Source organism: Stegostoma tigrinum, chromosome 22, assembly GCF_030684315.1.
Source record: "Stegostoma tigrinum isolate sSteTig4 chromosome 22, sSteTig4.hap1, whole genome shotgun sequence".
Classification (NCBI taxonomy): domain Eukaryota; kingdom Metazoa; phylum Chordata; class Chondrichthyes; order Orectolobiformes; family Stegostomatidae; genus Stegostoma; species Stegostoma tigrinum.
This window is the reverse complement of record NC_081375.1, coordinates 46,528,819-46,548,221: the sequence shown is the minus strand read 5'-3', so window position 1 is coordinate 46,548,221 and position 19,403 is coordinate 46,528,819. Positions and strand designations below refer to the sequence as shown.

Here is a 19,403-nt window from a genome sequence, read left to right as displayed (position 1 = left end):
TGTCTGACCTGCTGCATTTGCCCAGCTGTGCACATATTGACTCTGGCTTCTGTAGTCCTTAACTCTCTCTCAATCATTAGAAAGTAGCAAGGTAGGCTATTTGGCCCCATGAGTTTGCTTTGTTTTTAGCCATTCATGGAATGGGGGTGTCCCATATTTATTGTCCATCCAGTGTTGCCTTTGAGAATGTGGTGGTGTGCTGCCTTCTTGACCTCTGCAGTTCTATAGCTCTGCCATTCAATAAATTCTGATCTGATTATAACCTCAAATCCACATTGTCACCTCCTTGATAACCTTTCACCCTTTTGCTTGCCACAAAGTCTGTCTTGATACAGTTTGCTTCCAGTACCTTTTTCAGGAAGGCAGCTCCAAAGAGTCATGACTTCCTGAGGAACAAAAATAAATTCACTTCATCTGTCTTAAGTGGGCAACTCCTGATTTTTAAAGAATTCACACTAGTTCCAAATTCTCATCCAAGTGCGAACATGCTCTCCAAATTTTCACTGGCAAGACCCTCAAGGATCATATATGTTTCAATCAAGTTTACTCTTCTAAAGTCCAGCAATGCAAGGCCAGCTTGTCCAATCTTCTCTTATGAAGGAAACTGTCCATTAATTGAGTAAGCTTCCACTGAACTGCTTCCAGCTCATTTACATTCTTCTTTAAAAAGGACAACTGATATTCTATGCAATACTCCTGATGTGATTCACTGATGTCCTATATCATTATAGCTTCATCTCCCTCATTTTGTATTCATTTCCCCTTGCAATAAATATAACAATCCATTACTTTTCCTAATAACTTGCTGGATCTGCATATTAGGACTTTGTGATTTATGTATGAGGATATCCAGATCACTCTGCATCTCAGAGCTCTGCAGTCACTCATCATTTAGGTGGTGTGCTTTTCATACTCTTCCTGCCAAAGTGGGCAATTTCACATTTCAGCACTCTAAAGCCTATGAGCCTGATCTTTTCCCATTCACTTGGATCTATCCACAGCTTTTTGAACCTCGTCATGTTCTTTTCACAGCTTTCTTTCCTACCTATCCTTGTGTTAATTCCATCAGTTAATTTCATAAGCATACCTTTAGTCTCTTCGTCAAAGTCATACATGTAAATGATCACTAGCTAATACCTCGGCACCATTCCGTGTGGCACACTGCTCATTCTATCCTGCCAACATAAAAAAGGCTCATTTCTACTTACTCTGCTTGTTTGCCAGCCATTCTTCTGTTCGAGCCAGGATAATACCCCAACATCATGAGCTTTTATTATGTGCAATAACCTGCGCGTTGGAGTGCTTCTGAAAATCTAAGTACAGTCCATCTACTCGTTCACTTTATCTTGCTTCCTCACAGAACTCAAATAAATTAATTAGACAAGACTTCCCCTTCTCGAAACCATGCTGACTTTGCTGTTTTACCTTTAACCTTTCACAGATACCCTGTAATAAATTCCTTCAAAACAGTTTCTAACGTTTTCCTTATGACAGGTGTTAAACTGATTCACCTGATTTCAGTTTCCTTACTTTTTTAAAAAGCGTTACATTTGGTAGAAGCTGAAAACATTGCATGTGAATGCGTGTAGTGGTCAGATCAAAACAGAGCAACTGAGAGCACAGTTTTAAAAAAGAAATACGATTTGGTAGTCACTACACAGACATAGCTGTGGGATGACAATGCTTGGTGCTTGAATACTGAAGGATACAGGACATTTTTGGAACCGTATGAAGTTTAGAAAAGGCAGAGGTGTCAGATAATTATTGTATCAACACAATAGTCAGCAGAGACCAAAGTTCAGGAAAGCTGGATATCGAAACATTAAGGTGGAGATGAAAAATGTTAAATGCAAGCATAAACTTGTAGGAATGTAGACATGTTCCCTAATAGTAACCACATAGTAGGGTGGAACTTAAAAGAAAGCATATGGAAACTAGCTAGAATATCATGAGAGAGATCTAAATTTTGATTGGGCTCACGTAGCTTAGATGAGAGATTCCTTGCATGTTTTTTGCAAGTTTCTCAGAAATGCATGTTCAGGAGCTAAACAGAGCAGGCTATACTAAACGTACTGTCTTACAATATGATAGGATTAATCAATTAACCATCTGCTGAAAATCTCCCCGAAAGTGAGCTGGAAGGTTCGTTTTCAGACATTGTCACTTTATTTTATTTGAAAAAATATACTTTATTCATAGAATGTACAAAAAAATAAATGTATACACCTACCCAGTCATGCAAGCCGCTCCGGGTTACCTAGGGGGTACGTACACCAACTAAAGGAAAAAAAAACAAAGAAAAAAAAGCAAAGAAAATACCCTGGCTGTCGTCACCCCACACAGTCCCCGTTGGCCCCCTGACCAGTTGGGGAAGGCGCCAGCTGGGCCCAGTTACCAGATAGGACCCTTTTTTCTATTCTGGACGAGGCATTTCATACCGTGGTCTTTCCCCACCGCGCCTTGGCAGCGGCTGCCCCAAGCTTTAGCGCGTCCCTCAGCACGTAGTCCTGGACCTTGGAGTGCACCAGTCTGCAATACTCGGTCGGGGTCAGTTCTTTCAGCTGGCAGACCAGCAAGTTGCGGGCAGACCAAAGAGCGTCTTTCACCGCATTGATGGTCCTCCAGGCGCAGTTGATGTTGGTCTCGGTGTGCATCCCGGCAAACAGCCCGTAGAGCATGGAGTCCCGTGTCACGGAGCTGCTTGCGACGTACCTCGACAAATAGCACTGCATCCCCCTCCAGACCTCCTGCGCATAGGCACACTCCAGAAGGAGGTGATCGACAGTCTCGTCCCCCCCGCAGCCACCTCGAGGGCAGCGTGCAGTGGCGCAGTGATTCCGGGCATGCACAAAAGATCTCACTGGCAGAGCCCCTCTCACAGCCAGCCAAGCAATGTCCTTGTGCTTGTTTGAAAGTTCTGGTGATGAGGCATTCTGCCAAACGACTTTGGCAGTCTGCATGGGGAACCACACGACGGGATCCACCCTCCTTTTCCCGAAGGGTCTCGAGCATACTATGTGCTGACCACAGCCTGACGGCCTTGTGGCCAAAGGTGTTTCCCTTCAAAAATTTCTCCACGAAGGACAGGTGGTACGGAACGGTCCAACTACTCGGAGCATTCCGCGGCATGGGGGCCAGGCCCATCCTTCGCAACACCGGGGACAGGTAGAACCTCAGTAAGTAGTGACACTTGGTGTTTGCGTACTGAGGATCTACGCACAGCTTGATGCAGCCGCACACAAAGGTAGCCATCAGAGCGAGGGTGGCGTTCGGTACATCCTTTCCCCGGTTTTTCAGGTCTTTGTCCATGGTGTCATGCGGACCTGGTCCATCCTCGACCTCCAAATGAAGTAGAAGATGGCCCGGGTGACCGCAGCGGCGCAGGTCTAGGGAATAGGCCAGGCCTGCACCACATACAACACTACCAAAAGCCCCTCGCACCTGACAACCAGGTTCTTACCCGCGATGGAGGGGGACCGGAGCATCCACCTGCCCAGCTTCTGCTTCAATTTGGTGATACGCTCCTCCCAAGTCTTAGTGCACGCCCCAGCTCCGCCAAACCAAACACCCAGCACCTTCAGGTAGTCTGTCCTGACGGTGATGGGGATGAAGGAGCGGTTGTCCCAGTTCCCGAAGAACATGACCTCGCTCTTACCCCTATTGACTTTGGCACCCGAGGCCAGTTCAAACTGGCCGCAGATGTCCAACAGCCTACTCACTGACCAACGGTCGGTGCAGAAGACGGCAATGTCGTCCATGTACATGGAGGTCTTGCCCTGAAGGCCTCCGCTGCCTGGGATAGTCACGCCCTTCAGGCTCACGTCCTTCCTGATGGATGTGGTGAAGGGGTCCACACAGCACATGAACAAGGCAGGAGAGAGCAGGCAGCCCTGCCTGACTCCAGATCTGACGGGAAAACTGTCCGATTCCCACCCGTTGATCGAGACTGCGCTAACGATGTTGGTGTAGAGCAGCCGGATCCAATTGCGGATGCCCTCCTCGAACCCCAATTTGGAGAGGATGTCCCTGATGTAAGCATGAGAGACCCTGTCGAAGGCCTTCTCCTGGTCCAGGCTGACGAGGCAGGTGTTCACCCGCCTGTCCTGTACGTAGGCGATCGTATCCCTGATGAGCGCGAGGCTCTCAGCGATCTTCCTGCCTGGCACAGCACAGGTTTGGTCAGGGTGAATCACCGACTCCAGGACAGACCTGACCCGGTTGGCTATGACCTTGGCCAGGATTTTGTAGTCTACGTTCAAAAGTGAAATGGGACGCCAATTCTTAATTTCTTCCCTCTCCCCCTTCCTCTTGTAAATGAGGGTGATGATGCCCTTCCTCGTGGACTTGCACATTTCCCCTGCCCGAAGCGCACTATCGTACACCTCCAGCAGGTCCTGGCCGACCAGGTCCCACAGAGCGGAATACAGCTCGACCGGTAAGCCGTCGCTCCCGGGAGTCTTATTCCTCTCCAAGGACTTGAGGGCTCTGGTCATCTCGTCCAGGGATATCGGCCGGTCCAGCCACTCCCTCGTGCCGTCATCTAAGACCTCCGTGATAGACGACAGGAATGACTTGGAGGCCGTGCTGTCTGTGGGCTTCACGTTGTACAGTCCGGCATAGAAGGATCGGCTGATCCTCAAATTGTCGGGCCGAAACGACGTCACCGAGGCGTCGTCCTCCTTCAGCTGGCTAAGCGCACAGCTCTCTTTGTGCACCTACTGAAAGAAGAAACTCGAGCACGTCTTGTCGGGCCTGGCTATTCTGCTGCGGGGGCGCAACTTCACCATCTCTCAAGTTCAGGAGGTGATGGGGGGGGGGGGGGGCGCCTCCACGTGGCTGACGTCACCTACAGGAACGCTCCCCTGAGGCTGATCAACGTGTACGCCCCAGCGGTACGGAGTGAGCGGTTGGCCGTCCTGCAACGGCTTCCACCCATTGCTGGCTACATCCAGGCCGGTCATCCTAGAACATAGGTGTAGAACATAGAACATTACAGCACAGTACAGGCCCTTCGGCCCTCTGTTGTGCCGACCTGTCATACCGATCTCAAGCCCATCTAACCTACACTATTCCAAGTACGTCCATAAGCTTATCCAATGACACCTTAAATTTACCCAAAGTTGGCGAATCTACTACTGTTGCAGGCAAAGCTTTCCATTCCCTTACTACTCTCTGAGTAAAGAAACTACCTCTGACATCTGTCCTATATCTTTCACCCCTCGATTTAAAGCTATGCCCCCTTCTGCTCGCTGTCACCATCCTAGGAAAAAGGCTCTCCCTATCCACCCTATCTAACCCTCTGATTATTTTATATGTTTCAATTAAGTCACCTCACAACCTTCTCTCTAATGAAAACAGCCTCAAGTCCCTCAGCCTTTCCTCGTAAGACCTTCCCTCCATACCAGGCAACATCCTAGTAAATCTCCTCTGCACCCTTTCCAAAGCTTCCACATCCTTCTTATAATGCGGTGACCAGAACTGTACACAATACTCCAAGTGCGGCCGCACCAGAGTTTTGTACAGCTTCACCATAACCTCTTGGTTCCGGAACTTGATCCCTCTATTAATAAAAGCTAAAACATTGTATGCCTTCTTAACAGCCCTGTCAACCTGGGTGGCAACTTTCAAGGATCTGTGTACATGGACACCGAGATCTCTCTGCCCATCTACACTACTAAGAATCTTACCATTAGCCCAGTACTTTGCCTTCCGGTTACTCCTACCAAAGTGCATCACCTCACACTTGTCTGCATTAAACTCCATTTGCCACCTCTCAGCCCAGCTCTGCAGCTTATCCATTGTCTCCCTGCAACCTACAGCATCCTTCGTCACTATCCATAACTCCACCGACCTTAGTGTCGTCTGCAAATTTACTAACCCATCCTTCTACGCCCTCATCCAGGTCATTCATATAAAAATGACAAACAGCAGTGGACTCAACACCGACCTTTGCGGTACACCACTAGAAACTGGTCTCCAGGATGAACATTTCCCATCAACTACCACCCTCTGTCTTCTTTCAGCAAGCCAATTTCCGATCCAAACTGCTATATCTCCCACAATTCCATTCCTCCGCATTTTGTACAATAGCCTATTGTGGGGAACCTTATCGAACGCCTTGCTGAAATCCATATACACCACATCAACCGGTTTACTCTCATCTACCTATTTGGTCACCTTCTCAAAGAACTCAATAAGGTTTGTGAGGCACGACCTTCCCTTCACAAAACCGTGCTGACTATCCCTAATCAATTTATTCTTTTCTGGATGATCATAAATCCTATCCCTTATAACCTTTTCCAGCACTTTACCAACAACTGAGGTAAGGCTCACTGGTCTATAATTACCAGGGTTGTCTCTACTCTCCTTGAACAGGGGAACCACATTTGCTATCCTCCAGTCAGCTGGCAGTATTCCTGTAGACAATGACGAGTTAAAGATCAATGCCAAAGGCTCGGCAATTTCCTCCCTGGCTTCCCAGAGGATCCGAGGATAAATCCCATCCGGCCCAGGAGACTTATCTATCTTCATACTTTGTTGGATTTCTAATACCTCTTCCTTGTGAACCTCAATCCCACCTAGTCCAGTAGCCTGTATCTCAGTATTCTCCTTGACAACATTGTCGTTTTCAAGAGTGAATACTGTTGAAAAATATTCATTTAGCACTTCCCTTATCTCATCTGACTCCACACACAACTTACCACTCCTGTCCTTGATTCGGCCTAATCTTACTTTCGTCATTCTTTTATTCCATAAATACCTATCAAAAGCCTTAGGTTTTACCCTGATCCTATCCGCCAACAACTTCTCATGTCTCCTCCTGGCTCTTCTGAGCTCTCTCTTTCGGTGGGGACTTCAACTGCATCATCGATGCAGATGGAAGATCCGGCGTGGGGACAGCGGGTGGGAGGAGTCAACTGGACGTCACATCCAGATTCCTGATGGGCACGGTGAAGGACGTCAAGCTGCTCTATGTCTTAACCCCTCCAGACGGAGCGCAGAGGAGATACAACAGGTCGCGGCCAGATGGGTCTATCTGCTCAAGGATAGACTTCAGGTTTGTGGCACGGGCGTTCTCAGTCAGGTCCACCGGCGTTGAGCCGGTGTTCTTCTCTGACCACTGCCTCCTGCTGGCCGACTGTCACTTACAGGACAACCAGCAGGCCAGCAATGGGACATGGAAGCTCAACACGACTCTGTTGACCCCAGAGAACATCGAGGAGCTTAAGAGGGAGTACGCTGGTTGGAGAACCGTGAAACCCCTCTTTGAGTCTCCGGGCGACTGGTGGGAGAAGGTGAAGGAGAACATCAAGAGGGTCTTTGTCCTCAAGGGTGTTCGGAAGGTGAGAGGGAGGGGTGGAAAGCTTTCGCAACTCCAGAAAAGGGTGCAGAACCTGCTCCTTCTGCAGTTGATAGGGGTCGATGTCACGGAGGACCTCCACGAGGTGAGGGGCCAGCAAGCCTCACTCTTCGCCTCGGAGGCCTCCAGGATAATCTTCCAGTCCAGGGTCCGCTCCGTGGAGCAGGACGAGACGTGCTCGCGTTTCTTCTTTCAGAAGGTGCACAAAGAGAGCTCTGTGCTTAGCCGGCTGAAGGAGGACGACGGCTCGCTGACGTCGTCTCGGCCCGACATTTCGAGGATCAGCCGATCCTTCTATGCTGGACTGTACGACGCGAAGCCCACAGACAGCACGGCCTCCGAGTCGTTCCTGTCGTCTATCACGGAGTTCTTGGACGACGGCACGAGGGAGTGGCTGGGCCGGCCGATACCCCTGGACGAGATGACCAGAGCCCTCAAGTCCTTGGAGAGGAATAAAACTCCCGGGAGCGACAGCTTACCAGTCGAGCTGTATTCCGCTCTGTGGGACCTGGTCGGCCAGGACCTGCTGGAGGTGTACGATAGTGCGCTTCGGGCAGGGGAAATGTGCAAGTCCATGAGGAAGGGCATCATCACCCTCGTTTACAAGAGGAAGGGGGAGAGGGAAGAAACTAAGAATTGGCGTCCCATTTCACTCTTGAACGTGGACTACAAAATCCTGGCCAAGGTCATAGCCAACCGGGTCAGGTCTGTCCTGGAGTCGGTGATTCACCCTGACCAAACCTGTGCTGTGCCGGGCAGGAAGATCGCTGAGAGCCTCGCGCTCATCAGGGATACGATCGCCTACGTGCAGGACAGGCGGGTGGACACCTGCCTCGTCAGCCTGGACCAGGAGAAGGCCTTCGACAGGGTCTCTCATGCTTACATGAGGGACGTCCTCTCCAAATTGAGGTTCGAGGAGAGCATCCGCAATTGGATCCGGCTGCTCTACACCAACATCGTTAGCGCAGTCTCGATCAACGGGTGGGAATCAGACAGTTTTCCCATCAGATCTGGAGTCAGGCAGGGCTGCCCGCTCTCTCCTGCCTTGTTCGTGTGCTGTGTGGAGCACTTCGCCGCCTCCATCAGGAAGGACGTGAGCCTGAAGGGCGTGACTATCCCAGGCAGCGGAGGCCTTCAGGTCAATACCTCCATGTACATGGACGACGTTGCCGTCTTCTGCACCAATCATCGGTCGGTGAGTAGGCTGTTGGACATCTGCGGCCAGTTTGAACTGGCCTCGGGTGCCAAAGTCAATAGGGGTAAGAGCGAGGCCATGTTCTTCGGGAACTGGGACGACCGCTCCTTCATCCCCTTCACCGTCAGGACAGACTACCTGAAGGTGCTGGTTGTTTGGTTCGGTGGAGCTGGGGCGTGCACTAAGACTTGGGAGGAGCGTATCACCAAACTGAAGCAGAAGCTGGGCAGTTGGACGCTCCGGTCCCCCTCCATCGCGGGTAAGAACCTGGTTGTCAGGTGTGAGGGGTTTTTGGTACTGTTGCATGTGGCGCAGGCCTGGCCTATTCCCTGGACCCGCCCTGCTGCGGTCACCCAGGCCATCTTCCACTTCATTTGGGGGTCGAGGATGGACCGGGTCCGCAGGGACTCCATGGACAAAGACCTGGAAAATGGGGAAAGGGGGTACCGAACGCCACCCTCGCCCTGATGGCTACCTTTGTGTGTGGCTGCATCAAGCTGTGCGTAGATCCTCAGTACGCAAACACCAAGTGTCACTACTTACTGAGGTTCTACCTGTCCCCGGTGTTGGGAAGGATGGGCCTGGCCTCATTGCCGCGGAATGCTCCAAGTAGTTGGACCGTCCTGTAGCACCTGTCCTTCGTGGAGAAACTTTTGAAGGGAAACACCTTTGACCTCAAGGCTGTCAGGCAGTGGTCAGCATGTAGTATCCTCGAGACCCTTCAGGAAAAGGAGAGGGTGGATCCCGTCGTGTGGTTCCCCACGCAGAATGCCTCATCGCCAGAACTTTCAAACAAGCACAAGGACATTGCTTGGCTGGCGGTGAGAGGGGCTCTGCCAGTGAGATCCTTTATGCATGCCCGGAATCTCTGCGCCACTGCACGCTGCCCTCGGGGCGGCTGCGGGGGCAACGAGACTGTTGATCACTTCCTTCTGGAGTGTGCCTATGCGCAGGAGGTCTGGAGGGGATGCAGTGGTATTTGCCGAGGTTTGTCCCGAGCAACTCCGTGCTCTACGGGCTGTTTCCCAGGACGCACACCGAGACCAACATCAACTGCACCTGGAGGACCATCAATGCAGTGAAAGACGCTCTTTGGTCTGCCCGCAACTTGCTGGTCTGCCAGCTGAAAGAACTGACCCCGACCAAATGTTGCAGACTGGCGCACTCCAAGGTCCAGGACTACGTGCTGAGGGACGCGCTAAAGCTTGGGGCAGCCGCCGCCAAGGCGCGGTGGGGAAAGACCACCGTATGAAACCCCTCGTCCAGAACGGAAAAAAGGGTCCCATCTGGTAACTGGGCCCAGCTGGCGCCTTCCCCAACTGGTCAGGGGGTCAACTGGGACTGTGTGGGGAGACGACTGCCGGGGTATTTTCTTTGCTTTGTTTTTTTTTTCTTCTTTGTTTTTGTTTCCTTTAGTTGGTGTACGTACCCCCAGGTAACCCGGAGTGGCTTGCATGACTGGGTAGGTGTATAAATATGTTTTATTTTTTGTACATCTTATGAATAATGTATATTTTTTCAAATAAAAAAAGGTGATGAAACGTCCGAAAATGAACCTTCCATCTCAGCGAGCAAACTCACATCCAGAACCTCAACCTGAGCTACAATTCTTCTCAAAACTTGCTAGGTCTCCCCTCGATAGCGGCGACCGTAATAGGATTGAATTTTACATCTGGTTAGAGAGTATTAATTTTAAGTAGAGTCAGTTCTGAGTGTGAGAAAACAGCTGCCTAAAGTGAGTTAGTCAATTAGTGTAAATGAAAGGTCAGTAGAGATGCAATGATAGATGTTCATGGGGATATTTCAGAAATCTCAGAATGTACAAATTTGATACATTTCCAATGAGTATAAAACTTACAAGTGGCAGACCCACAATCTGGGGTTAACTCGAAAGATAGATAGTCCCAAACGTAAATAAAAATTATATCAGTGTGGCAGGATAGAAGTTTGGTCAGAACACAAAAAGAAAACACAGCTGTTTCAGGAAAATTAGAGTAAGAGAGAAATCTAAAAGTAGAAAGTAAGGGTTTCTCGAAAATGTGTAAAGAAGAGTTAACAAAGTGAGCATTGGTCCTACAAAAAGTGTCTGGAGAATTGGAGAATAAAGAGATAGCAGATAAATTGGTGGGTATTAAGTTGCACCAGTATTCACTGTAGGGAATATAAGAAACATCCCAGAGGCAGTGATAAATCAGAAAATGTCAGGTACGCAGGGAAAGTTACAAGTTCCAGAGAAGTGGCACTGTCGTTACAGCTGTGGCCTGACTGTAGGTCCTGATAGATTTCATCCTAGGGTCTTTGTGAGATTGGGTCTTAATGAAATGGGTGTGAAATTATTCAGGGGAAAAATACGTAGTTTGGAAGTTGAGAACTTGTTTTGCAGTGATTAATACCCTGTGGCAGAAACTCTGGCCTTGAGTTTTTTCGCTGGATTTACTGGCCAGACCAGGTGTATTCAGAACCTGGTGGAGTATTCTTCCAACACAAGTAGGCAATAAAGGGAAGAGAGGCTCGTGTTCAGCTATGTGATTGTGGGGGAGAAAAAGACATTGCAGCTTCTCCCATGACTATCCACAATTCTAAGCTGCAACATGCATGTTGTCACAGCTACTCCAATTTCCTGTTGATCCAGTCACAGGTTTGATGAAGAGAAGTTTGTGAGTGTAAGTTAGCGAATCACATGTTTGTAGAAATGCTGGTTCATTTATTAGCATGCTGGCTTCTAACACCACACGCTCAGAGTTTGAAGTTGATGCTGGAGGCAGAGGACTTGGGTATTAACATTTATCCACCTCCCATGTCAGAAGCAAAGCTGGGTTTCGGTGTCACCTGTGTGTTATTTTAACCTGGGTTGAAGTTATGAGCAGAAGCCACATTTGATTCAGACATTGTGAAGGTCTGTTTATCAAAGCTTAAACAACTTGCATTGATGTAGCACCTTTTCAGACCATGACATGCACCAAGACCAGGGGCGAAGTCTAAAGGGGAAACCATTTAGGATTGAGATGAGGAAGAGTCTGTTTGCTCAGAGGACGGTGAACCTGTGGAATTCTCTCCCGAGCAAAGCTGTTGGGACCAGTTTGTTAGATATATTCAGGAGGGAGCTTGACGAGGCCCTTGCGGCTGAAGGGATCAAAGCGTGAGTGCGATACTGAAATTGCATGATTTGGCCACGATCATATGGAATGGTGGTGCAGGTTCGAAGGGCCAAAAAGCCTACTCCTACACCCATTTTTGATGTTTCTAAGATGCATTACCGCCAATGAAGTGAGTTTAACGTGTTCTCAATAGTAGGAAACGCAAAAGCAATTTCCCCCAGAGGACTGAGTTGATGACCATTCATTCTGTTAGAGACTTTGGACAGAATATTACAGTCACGGCTCATTGGTATCTTGCCGGATGGGGGGTGTGTAAACTAGAAGGTGGGGCTAACCAACTGGCTTCTCAGCTGTAATACAGCTAGTGTAACAATTAACCAGTCTACCACCCCTTCAACCTATGGAGCGCCATGATGGAACAATTAACATCCTGTTGAGGGCTGTTTCTGCTCCTGCCACAATAATATGTGCAGTTCAGAAAGGCCAAAATAAAGATGTCAACTCAGTCTTTCAAAGTCTCCGAGCAGGAAGGAGGTAGCAGTGTTCTTGTACTTGGCTAGGCCGCCCCTACAAAACTACACCACCCCCTTTGTGCCACCCTACCTGGCCTAAAGAAGCCAATTCCAATTTCCATTCCCACCCCTTTCCTATCCCGACGCAGAATGTACATCCAGTTGCTTTACTCCAGGTGCAGCTACTCGGTGCTGCCACTGCTGGGCCTATTCAGCTGCTGACCAATCAGATTGATTTCCCTGAGGCTGGGGAGGGGGAGGGGGGTCCCAGCCTCAGCTCATTGAGGTGGGCTTGTCTTACAGAGCAGCCCTTCTTAACGTGGGTCAGCTCAAAACTAACTGTTCTACCTATGAGACCACGTACCTTCTGTCCAAATCACCCCTTTGGTGACCTGATCAATATTTATCCTAAAGTCAAGGATAACTGCCCAGATCCTGATTAAAGTAGTGTTGTGGGATTGTTTGCATCCACTTGAGAGAGCAGAAAGGGCACCAACTTTCATGACTTATCTGAAATGCAGTATATCATTCTCAAAATACTATCCTGGAGTCACAGTTTTACCTTATTGGAGGCCTAAAGTGGGACTGTATCCTATAATCTTCCAAACCTCAAGGTAGACATGCAAATAACTGAGCCATTACTGACGTACATAACCCTCTTATGTAACTATGCCGTATCTAGCTATAACGTACATTTGATTGGTGCTTGCAAAAAGTGTTCACTATTTTTGCTTAGAGTCAAAGTGTTGTACAATGCTAAGGTGCCTTTGTGCTACAAGCTTAGTGAAGGTGGAGATTGCTTCTGGCTTTGCACCCACCCTGAATGTATTCAACTAATGTACTCCCACCCAAACTGAACCTGGTTATAGCAGTGATGTAAATGCAGATTTTAAAAAGATATTCAGCAGACTGAGTTAGTGAAAACCTAATAGAATTGATTCTTTTATCCTCTTGCTCAGTACCACAGAAAATGTAGCTATCTTCATCTGGGACAGCCTACAGAAATACCTCTCACCAAAGTTACTGTATGAAGTAAAGGTGTACGAAACAGACAAGAACATTGTGGTTTACCGTGGGGAGTAGGTGATCCATTTGCAGTTCTTGCAGAATTGTGGTCTCCACAGGCTGGTGTCATGTTCAACTATGAATTCCAATGGACCTGCGTACTGTCCCACACGATGACACTGAGGTAAAATGTCACCACTGTACGATGTTAAATTCTGTTAACCTGCCAAAATAGCTCCCCCGCTAGTTAATGGGCATTTGCCCCATTTAGCTCATCGTCCAGAAAAATCTGAAAGTGCATCATTTTTTTAGTGTCTAGTTGTTCTTCGCGGTTTCCACTACTCTTCCAAGAAGTCTGTTCCATATGTTCACTTTGTGTGTGGAGCCATGCAAAACAATCTGATATCAATCCTAGGTTTACCTTTTGGTTAATTTGAATTTGTGCTCCCTTGTCCTTGTGTTATGAATTATCTTAAAGCAACAATACCATGTGTGTGTCACCATTACCTAATCCATGGGGTCAATATCTTTGTAGTGGCAAAACAGAGAGATCACATTGATACTTGGCACTCTGTCATTTTGATGCAGCTAAAAGAAAAGGATGAGAAATGTGAAGAAATGACATTTCTGGACTGGTGAAACCAATATTTTGAATTTCATTCAAAAAAAAGGGTTTACTTGACAGTACTGTAAATTGGATAGTACTTGGACAAATAACTCTAAAGATTGGGCACTATCCCAATAAAAGCTCCACTACCCTTTGCTACAAATAAGGTCATCCTTATGCTTTGTTGAAAAACATGTTAAGCATCTGCAAACTGGAGGAGCAGCACATCATATTCTGCCTCAGGACCCTGCAGCCCAATGGCCTAAACATGGAATTCACCAGTTTTAAAATCTCCCCACCCCGACCTCCTCCCACACCCCACTCTCCCTTGTCACAAATGGAGACAATTCTAAAGTTCCTTCCTGTTCCTTTCATTCACTCAGTCTGAGGTAGCTCCAGAATGGCACCATATAATGGTATGACATAGAGTTTGCTCGATCTTTCAACAATTAGCTGATTAGTTTCTTTGCAAGAGGATAACTCCTAGCAATGTTAAGTTTGAAGTAAATCATGGGCCAATTACTTACTAAGTCTCGGCCTGTCCTATGTATTGTCAGTATTCAGGACTAGGATTCTTAAATAAAACACAGTGTGAGAGAAACTCGGCAGATCTAGCAACATTATTGTGGAGAGAGAAACAAAGCAAAGCTTTTGAGCCCAATATAATTCTCAAAAACAGCAGGATTTTAAACTAGATAATGGTTAACTGTAGTGCCCAACCTGCTGTCTCAGCCGTCTCAAACAGCACAGATTCTAGTTGAAATGTTGTCACTATGAGCTGTACATTTCTCTCCATTCTGACAATATCAGGTAAATAACCAAGTGTGCTCTACTGGATAATAAAATGTGGGGCTGGATGAACACAGCAGGCCCAGCAGCATTCTCAGGAGCACAAAAGCTGACGTTTCAGGCCTAGACCCTTCATCAGAGATGCTGCTGGGCCTGCTGTGTTCATCCAGCCTCACATTTTATTATCTTGGATTCTCCAGCATCTGCAGTTCCCATATCACTGTGCTCTATTGGATATCTGCCTGCTTAAAACTTTTGGGCCTTGAAATTGAGCTCTCTTACAGAACTGTCAAGCATACTTTGGCGAGACAGTGAATACTAGCAGTAAGGTATATATGAGTCGAAATTTAAAGTATCTAATTTTGTGAAATTCACCATCAAATATGAGCAAAGACAGAGCCTTTTCCTAAATTTCTTAAAGAAGAAAGCCAGATACTTGCTTTTCAACCAGACATGAAGTTGAATACTGAGATGCTAGAAATCTGAAGCTAAGACAGAAATTGCTGGGGATCCTCAGCATTTTTTTTGATAGAGGATAGTCTGATATCCATTGCAGGTCACTGGCCTTTTGTCAAAACTTGCTTTATAAAATGTCATCAACTGAATTATTAACAATACTTTCTTTCCTCTACCGATGGGATCTGATCTGCTGAGTGTTTGCAACGCTTTCGATCTTTGATGCTGGCTCAGCATGATTTCAGAATGAAGTATCCACTTGCGAGGTTGTCCATGTGAACTGAGGACGATAATGTTGTCACACCGTGTTCTTGTCCAAATTTTGAATGTAGAAACCATGGATAGGACCAGCCTAAAATACTAAACCACTTTCCGTTGGTTAAGAAAACTGCATCCTTTCAAAAGTGAGAAATAAGATTTGTTTCTGTTCCTAATCTGCCTGCTTTAAAGCCATTTGACTAAAAGGGGATAGCTGAAGAGGCAAATAATGGTTACCTTCCCAGCCAAACTGGTATATGTATAAATTGGTAATTCGAGTGGGACTATTATTGTCAAATATTTTTGACCTGACGAAAGTTATTATCTGCTTGAGAACATGGACAAAATGAGAAGTACCACCTAAGAATATCATAATTTAAAGATGCAAGTTGTAATTTTATTGCTATGCCTAAGTGAATCAGATCATATTCTTCATGATCTCTCATTATATTTGACAGTAGGGTTGGGAGCTCTTGGGATCTGATGTAATTTATAGTTTATTGCACCAAATTCAATTTCAAATAAATGGAATGACTTATCACACCAAGCTCTCCTAATTGTTAATCTCTTTGCGTGTTCACATAATAATTAAAGCAGAGATTATCCAATTCACTCTGTTTAACCATTTCTTTATATTTTCTTCATTAAGACCTCAAAATCCTGCAATTCAGTAGGCTTGCGGGAATGCCAGTTTTCTTTTTGAGGTTTTTTTTTAAACCCTGCCTAGGAAATCATTGAGGATCATTTTCAACTACTTCATCTTGGTATTAACCAAATGGGACAGACTCATGCTGTTTATGGAACTCATTTGATCTGGTCTACCAAGTTACCTTGAAAGGGGAAAAGTTGGAATTGCTCACATTGCTAATTAAAATTTCATCAGTACTGGTTGTCTTCTGTGCCAAAGAGATATGATTTTATGTCTGAATCTTTACCATAAATGTTGGTTCACAGTCTTCACCGAAGATTAGTTCAAGCCCCAGGATCATAATTGGTTTGCCCCCTCTTCACTGGCAGACTGCTGACACCAAACAGAGATCAGCTAGCTTGACACAGATCATGGAATTAATCCGAATGCCAATAACCCCCAGACTTTAACCACTGGCTCATTTCATTCACTTTCATAGGAGCTGAAGATCCACTTTCTCTAATGAAATTAATTTTTAAATTATTGGGCGTCGAAGTTAATCGTAGAGCTTGAGTAAAGTTGGATTTTTGGGGCAATAGTGTCCCTCATTAATAAATAGTACATGTACCAGTTTCTATTTCAAACTGTTTTAAACATATTTCCTCCAACTGATGAAAAGTCTTTAAATTCCGTCATCTCTTAATCTTTGTGAATGTTGTACATTTTCTGGAGAAATAATGGATATTCGTTTCCCTCTCAGATAATGTAATTTGTGTAGTCATGATATTTTCGTGAAGTCAAATTAATTGTAGAACGATTCAGTTAGAAAATTGGTACATCTGAGAGCTAAAAGAGGTGTGGCTGTCTTAATATATCTGTTGATTTTCACATAACTGCACTTAGCTTCTTCAGATGCCTGTTAGGTAGCAATAACAATAACAATTAAGCGATGATTATGCCTGTGTGATACGTGGTTTAGAATGTGAGTGATTTAGCATCTTAGTGGCATGCTTTGCTTTATGTATTAAAGCCCTTTTATACTGTTGAGTACTCGGTGTATTCTTGGCCTGGGGATTTATTTGGAGGCGCCATGCAAATGTTCCTTGTACTTAGTGTGCTGCAAAGTGGAGCATGACCCTAGGGTATAGACAACTGCAGCCTCCCGTATGGAATCCTTACCGTGTGGAAGCAGGCCTTTGACCCAACACGCCCACACCAGACCTCAGAGTATGCCATCTAGACCCATGCCCCTGCAACCCACCTAATCTACACCTCCCTGAACACTACGGGCAATTTAGCATGGCCAATCCACCTGCCCCGCACATCTTTGGACTGTGGGAGGAAACCAGAGCACCTGGAGGAAACCCACGCAGACAAGGGGAGAACGTGCAAACTCCACTCAGACAGTCGCCTGAGGCTGGAATCGAACCTGGGTCCCTGGCGCTGTGAGGCAGCAGTGCTCACCACTGAGCCACTGTGCTGTCCCTCCTTGGATAGTTAGAGAAGGCACTACAGCCTTGCAAGCCAATTTCTTAGTTGCATTTGGAATTTTCACCTAAACGAAGAAAAGGTAAGGAAATTTACCTTATGAATCAAATAGTGCAGTGGATCCATTTAAAATTCAAGCATAAACATTACACAATAGCATAAAACTAGCATCTCTTGCCTATCTTCTTGTTAATGACCCACAATCATAATCAAAGAGGCACTTAGGTTGGAAAACCAACCACCCTTTTGATATCCGAGAAGATTGTCAAATGAAGATAACATATGTTCTGTGTGCCATTGTTTTAACTGTAAACTGAGACCTGGTATGAGATCATAAGAAATAGGATTGGAACTAGGCCATTCAACTCATCAAGCCTGCCTCACTATTCAGTAGAGTTATGGCTGATCCAACACTCCTTACATCTGCTTTCCTGCCCTTTCACCAGAACCCTTGATTTCCCAACTGATCCAGAATTTATTTATCTCAACGAATCTCCCCACACACTCTCTGTGGCAAGGAGTCCTAAAGAGAAGAAATTCCTCCTCTTCTAAGTCTTAAAAGGCACTCCTTAATTCTGAGACTATATCTTCTAGCCCTAAACTTTCCCAAGAGGAAACATCCACTCAGCATTTACCCTGTCAACCCTCTGAAGAATCCTATACTCTCTGAGATCACCTCTCGTTGTAACTTCCGGTAAGTAGAGCTCCAACCTGTTTAGCCTTTCCCTCCACGCCAGGGACCATCCACGTTGAACTTTCTCTGAACAGCATCCAATAAAATAATATCTTTCCTTAAATAAGAAGACTGTAACTTCTCTCAGTATACCAGATGTAGACTCACCAGCACTTTGTACAGTTGTAGTAAGACCTACCAAATCTTATGCTCCAACTCGTTGAAATAACTGCCAAAATTCTATCAGCCTTCTTAACTATCTACTGCAGTTCTGTGCAGTTTTTCTCCATTTATGGCAAACGCTGAGATGTAATACTTACGTAACCATCTCTAAAGTTATCCCCACTGACGTTTGCTGTGTTGAAAATGGAGTCACTTATGGTTTAGAAATCCATTCACACTATGAGGAAACACTGCAACATTAGTGGCATGCGATTGCAACATAATTTATGTGTTTAATTTGAAATGAAGATACTTCCACAGTATGAATTTATAACACTTGTATAACATTTGTGGTGTGGGGAATTTATTCTCTCGTTATAGGATGCCAACGCTTAGATGATTGTTTCTGGGTCTTTTTGTAACATTTGCAAGTGATTGCTTTTTTTTAGTGCACTGTAAAAGTCTTCTGAATATCTTCTGTTAAAAAGCAGGTAGAAAATAACATCATGCACAATCCGTCTCATTGCACAGTGCTTTTCCAATTCTCTGATCAAATTATCTGTCCTAAGTCCTGTTATTCATCTTAGAGTCCACCAGAGGGTAGTATTTCTCTTCATTGCTGGTTTGAAATGGTAATTCTGACATGCAGTGATTCTATGGCAATGGCTAATCCTTCAGTTGAACTGGAGAAGCTGCATATTTACTGTAGCTAGAGGTATGAGGCTGGAGTGAGACCTCACCACCTGACTCTTTGAAAGACTGTTTACAAGTCAGGAGTGTGTTGGAATACTCATCACTTGCCTAGATGGGAGCAGTTCCAAAAATACTCGAGAAACTTGACATAAACCAAGAGAAGCCAGCTGTTTAATTAGCAGCTGATCTAACATCTTCAGCATCCACTTCCTCCAGTATTGACAAAGTGGTACAAGTCTCTACCATCTACAAGAAGCATTGCAACAACTCAAAGTTCCTTGGACAGCAGCTTCCAAATCTGTGACCTGTACCAGATAGAAGGACAAAGGCAGCAAATATATAGAATCACCACCCCCTCAAGCCCCCACACACCGTCCTGACTTGGATATATATGATCATCCCTTCACAAACCCGTGGAACTCCATTACAGCACTTTCAATGCCTCTTCACCATATGGACTGCGGTGTTTCAAGAAGGTA

General features: G+C 46.0%; 1 protein-coding gene across 1 annotated transcript in view; it reads left to right on the top strand.

Annotated features, from left to right (window-relative positions):
* pts (6-pyruvoyltetrahydropterin synthase) overlaps nt 1-15,827 on the top strand; it is a 30,940-nt gene extending 15,113 nt beyond the window's left edge. Inside the window, exon 6 of the mRNA XM_048555249.2 lies at nt 13,125-15,827. Within this exon, the coding sequence (XP_048411206.2) occupies nt 13,125-13,248 (124 nt within the window). The 3' untranslated portion in view covers nt 13,249-15,827. The remainder of the gene's footprint in view (nt 1-13,124) is intronic.
* Nucleotides 15,828-19,403: the final 3,576 nt, after the last annotated feature.